Here is a 5,318-nt window from a genome sequence, read left to right as displayed (position 1 = left end):
AGTCTGTCCTGTATATGTCTTCCTCCCGGAAGGAGGAATTAAAACCATAAAACAAAAGTACACTAATACATGTGATACCCGGGGTCTCCTTCAAAGAAAGAAAACAACCCCATTCTGTCAAGTATGTCCACCAGTCATTTTAGAGCCAAAAAAATATAGAGGTCTGTAAGCTATGATCTAAATGCCGAAAGTTCACCCTGCTATGGATAAATATGTACAAAAAGTAAACAGAAAATATAGAAAAACTGTAATATTTGCCGACAAAAATGGAGCCAATCAAGATCTGTCATTACTGTTGCTGCTCATAAGGAGGCTGTTCTGTTCGGTGAGACTGTCCCTGATATATCTCTTCTATCGCCCAGCTGCCCGAATCCTGTTGAAGACCAGCCTTAGATAACTGATCTGCTTCTTCGTTCTTCTCCCTGTAGATATGGCATAGTGAGAACCTGTTAAAGTATGTCTTCAGATATAGAATCTCTTCAACAATTGTCATCAAAATTTGATTTTGACAAGCAGCTAAACCATTGATCCAATTTATAACATTAAGGGAATCCCCAAAAATCTGAATGGTGTTGATGTTTTTGTGTTGTAGCCAGCATAATAGGAGACGTAAGGAAGAGAGTTCCGCAAAATTATTAGTTCCTGTACCCAACCCAACCGAGGCTTTTAGAGTATGTTCTGAGTTGATATGTATGCACATGCCTGCACCAGCCCTATTGTTTTGTGATGCCCCGTCAAAATAACCACAAGGGATATCCTCCTGTATGATGATGTTGTTTTGTTTAGGTCTGGATTTTTTTTCCTCAGGGGGAGGTAGAGCAGAGTAAATGGCAATAATATTAGATGCAATAACAGAAATCGGTGTATTTTGATCTTGGAACAAACTCTTGTTTCTCGCAAGCCACACACCCCAGCAGTAGATAATTGGCAAGTTCCTCATATTCCCAACCGAATATGTTTGCCACCATTTCCTCCAAGTATCACCCAGCAATTCATTTCCCCACTGTGCAGTCACCTTAAGAAAACCGATGACCTCCTCCCATAATTTCCTCGAGAAAGAACATGTGGTGAAAAGATGGTTTGTAGTTTCCTCCTCAGATTTGCACAAAGGACATCGCCCTGGACCAGCTAAAAATCTTGATTGAAGATTTTCCCACGTTGGTGCCTTCCTATTTAAAATACACCAGAGAAAGAGTTTGGATTTGGCAGGACTTTTAAGTTTCCATATGTCTTTGGCCCACCATTCCGGTTCTCCCCAACCTATCTTTCCCATTAGATAAGAATATCCTTCTTTTGGTGTATACCCCCCAGTTTTGCTGTGAGCCCACATTAATCTATCAGGTTCCTCTTTTATCCTAACATTGGATCGATTAAGTTCTTTGATGTAGCCTGTCCATTCATTCTTCCATCTAGCATTTAGTCCTAACTCTTCATCGTCCTTCCAAGCCTGTCCCCAAATAGTAGACTGCCCTACTCTTTCAACCTGATATATATAGGAGATACCTTTGGACTCAAGATGTCGAAGAAGTCCTGGTGATAAAGCATATGCTTCATTACACCCAACCCAAGGGTCCCTGCCAATCCTGATTTGTCTGCCATCTCCCACTTTCCATGCTAACCCTTGCTCAATTACTGAGAAAGCCTCCACCGTTGCCTTCCAAATTACAGAAGAGTTTTTTGCCTTCTTATTCTGACTCCGAATCCAATCATCCAAAGGCATTGGATCAATGTACTTCCTTTTAACCACCCTTGTCCACAGATTTTCAATAGTTATAAGCCTCCATCCTGACTTTGCTGCTAACGAGGTGCTGAACTCAGGGAGTCTTTTAATCCCCCAACCTCCCCACTCTTTTGGTCTGGCCACTTTATCCCAGGCCACCCATGGTAATCTGGAGGATTCCTTAGAGCCTGCCCATAAAAATCTGGAACATATCCTTCTAATTTTCTCCATTACACCTTTAGGAAACTAGGTTAGGGTAGCCCAGTAAACTGGGATGGCTAACAAGACTGATTTAATAAGAGTCAACCTACCTGCTCGGGACAGCCATTTATAACTCCAATGTGAAATTCTTGCTTCAATTTTTGCTATGATCCAATTCCAGTCTTCTTTTTTGTAAGCAACTGGTTTTAACCAAAACCCCAGGTATTTAAAGGGAACATCCAGAGGTTGACACGGAAACGGAAAAAGATCAATCAATTGATTTCTTTCCCTCCTGTCTACAGCTGCCAAACAAACCTGAGATTTCCCAGAATTTATCTGCATTCCAGTTGCTTTTAGAAAAAGATCAAAAATGCATTTTAACTCCTTTAATTCGCTGTAATTACCATTAGAAAAAATTAATATATCATCAACGAAAAGCAGGTGGGTGATGTAGAGATTTATTGCTACCTCAATACCTTTTACCTTGTTCTCACTTCTGGCTTTATGTATCAATCTACTTAGCCCTTCTGCCACAAGGAGAAATAGGAGAGGGGATAAGGGACACCCTTGTCTGAGGCCTCTCTGACTAGTAAAAAATGGGGATGCCGCTCCATTGACCAATACTGCAAAGCTGACGTTTGTTATGCACCCCATAATCCAGCTGACAAAAGGATAGCTGAATCCCACATGAGTAAGAATCATTCGAAGATAGAGCCAGCTGATCCTATCATAAGCTTTGGAAAGGTCTATTTTAAGAACAACACCCTTCTTTTTCTTTGTTTTGACACTATGAATTACCTCCTGAGTGACCCCTATAGCTTCATGGATTTGTCTACCATCCAGGAACCCAAATTGTTCCATAGAGATGTTCCTGGACAAGATCGGATTTAATCTGAGGGCTATAACCTTTGAAATAATCTTGTATATACAATTACACAAAGAAATTGGTCTGAAATCTTCAAAACTTTCCGGTTCATCCTTTTTTGGAATGAGAGCAATGAATGTTGAATTAAAAGGTCTATATATTTCTCCTTTCAACCTAGACTCTTCAACAACTTCAGTTATCTCATCTCCAATTTGATCAAAAAAATATAGAAACAATTCTATTGTCCAGCCATCAGGGCCTGGACTCTTGTCTTTACCCATTAGCTTCATAGCTGCTTCAATCTCCCCCTTTGTGACCGGAATTGTAAGATCTTCAGCTTCATCTTCCTCAATGAATCTAGGAAAACATTGTACAGTTTTAAAGACTTCTGCTATAGTAGCCTCTCCCTGATCTGCAAAAATGTTTTGAAAGTGTCTTTTCCCTAAACCAGAAAGCTCTGGAAAAGACCTGACATCTCTTCCTTCTTCATCTTTAAGGTGCCAGATAGTGTTTATAGATTTCCTTCCTTTTGCATAATTTTGAAAAAATTTTGTGTTCTCATCCCCAGACTTAAGCCAAATTGCCCTGCTCTTGATTCTCCATTCTTCTTCCCTTTCCAAAAGTATTTTTGTTTGCTTTTTCTCCAATAGAAGGATTCTATCTTTAGATTCTTGAGATGAGTAACCATCTGAATCCAAACCCTCCATCTGTTTCAACTCCTCCCTTATGATGTTCATTTCCTCATTTTGTTTCAATTTCCTATCCTTTGCCCAGGAAATTGTAGCTGATTTCAATCTTTTTAAATTGTCCATGAACAGATAACTTTTCTCCTCACCTGCATTGTGTTCAGGATGAATCCAAGTTTCTTTAAACAACTTGCTGAACGTTGGATCTTGTAGCCATGCAGGATTAAATTTGAAGGGTGCAGGGGGTTTATGAGGAGAGATTGATATGTCTAAGAAAATCGGGAAGTGATCCGAGTTCCCAACTTCCTCCACCCACTGTCTGATCAAGGGAGCTTTGGAAGACAAAGAATCCGTCAGCAGGAATCGATCTAGTCTTTTGGCAATCCTGTCTGCTCCTATCCTTCGATTCCTCCAAGTAGGCTTTAGCTTGATCGGTCGAGGATCAATAAAGTTATTCTCTGTGATAAGATTATGGAAAAAATCTGTAAGAGGATCTTCTCTAGCCGATGGGCCCCAAGCTTCCAACCTACCCAAAGTAAAATTTAAATCGCCTCCCATAATCATCACAGGAGATTTCATAACAGATTTTGACATCAATTCATCCCAAAAAGATTCCCTGCCTTGACATGGTCCATAGATATTTACTATGTTGATGGGAAAACTGAAATCAGGGGATGTGATCTCCATTCCCATAACATTCTTCATCCCCCAATTATTGAGAACTTTTATCCTCCCTTTTTTGTACCCAATTGCAATTCCCCCCGAATGTCCAAAGACATCCATAGCACTGAAAGACCACCCAGGCAGAAGGGTATTAAGCATATTTTCTATCTCATAAGCCTTCCCCAATGTTTCTTGCAAAAAAATAACATCTGCTTTCGAGTTGAAAATCCATTCTTTTAAGGCCAGTTTTTTAGGTTTGCTGGCCAAACCTCTGCAATTCCAAGACGTCAGGATCATTTGATTACTCCCTCAGGGGGATGAGCTGCTCTAAGAACCCCCGGAATGGAAAATTGTTTACCGTCTGCAACATCCATCTTCGCTTTAAGTTTTGCTTTAGACATATCAGATTTCCGACCACGCTTGTTTTTGGATTTGATCAATGGATGTATCAGCCCCAACCCACCTAAAGACCCCTGAGTCACTTGGTTCCCACCCAAAGATCTCAGATTGTAAGGACAAGGAGTCCGGGGCACAGGGTGAGTGAGAGGAGGCCATTTATCTTCACAATTTATATCCAGAAGTGGTAAGGTTTCAGCTAATGTTTCCACATCCAGATTTAACATTGTTTGTTCCATCTTATCATCATTACAATTTTCATGCTCTTTATATGACGAAGAAGTAATATTATGATTTATATATGGATGCTCAGGAGAGATTAATGAGGAGATAGAAGTCCCTGAGCACTTACCCTTCTCAGCTTCGACGGATTGTTCATGGGTTGCTTCCTCAGCGATCCCTTTCACAGCTTCCTTGTCTTTTGCTATCTCCTCAACGACCCCTTCTACAGCTTCTTGATCTTTGCCCGCTTCCTCCACTGGCTCCTTATAATGATCGCTTCCCTCCGCTGGCCCTTTCTCTGTCTCCTCTGCCTCCAGATTCATAGGGTCAAGCGTCTCCGTCATGTCCTGCTCCGTCGACATCTGAACATCTTCTTGTTCATTTACTCTGTGAGCTGTTGTCCTACGAAAATGTCTTCTCCTTCTCTTATGTGGACAATCTTTTGCCATATGCCCATACTCGTGGCACCAATGGCATCTGAAAGGTAAATATTCGTAGTCTAAAATCTGTTCATAAACATATTCATGGAACTGAAGATTAATTTTTTGTGCCAAACCCCCACTCG

General features: G+C 40.8%; 1 protein-coding gene across 1 annotated transcript; it reads right to left on the bottom strand.

Moving 5' to 3' along the window:
- Nucleotides 1-289: 289 nt before the first annotated feature.
- Nucleotides 290-4,432, bottom strand: LOC149190793 (uncharacterized). Its single transcript, XM_089410592.1, has 4 exons — nucleotides 3,472-4,432; nucleotides 2,828-3,198; nucleotides 2,032-2,257; nucleotides 290-1,908 (listed from the first exon to the last, which is right to left on the bottom strand). The coding sequence occupies exons 1-4, from the start codon at nucleotides 4,430-4,432 to the stop codon at nucleotides 290-292; spliced, it is 3,177 nt and encodes a 1,058-aa protein (XP_089266718.1).
- Nucleotides 4,433-5,318: the final 886 nt, after the last annotated feature.

This window comes from Pinus tabuliformis, chromosome 3_1 (genome assembly GCF_031772625.1).
Source record: "Pinus tabuliformis cultivar Carrire ecotype Pingquan chromosome 3_1, CPIR1, whole genome shotgun sequence".
Taxonomy (NCBI): domain Eukaryota; kingdom Viridiplantae; phylum Streptophyta; class Pinopsida; order Pinales; family Pinaceae; genus Pinus; species Pinus tabuliformis.
The sequence above is the reverse complement of the archived record's forward strand: the minus strand, read 5'-3'. Positions and strand labels throughout refer to the sequence as shown.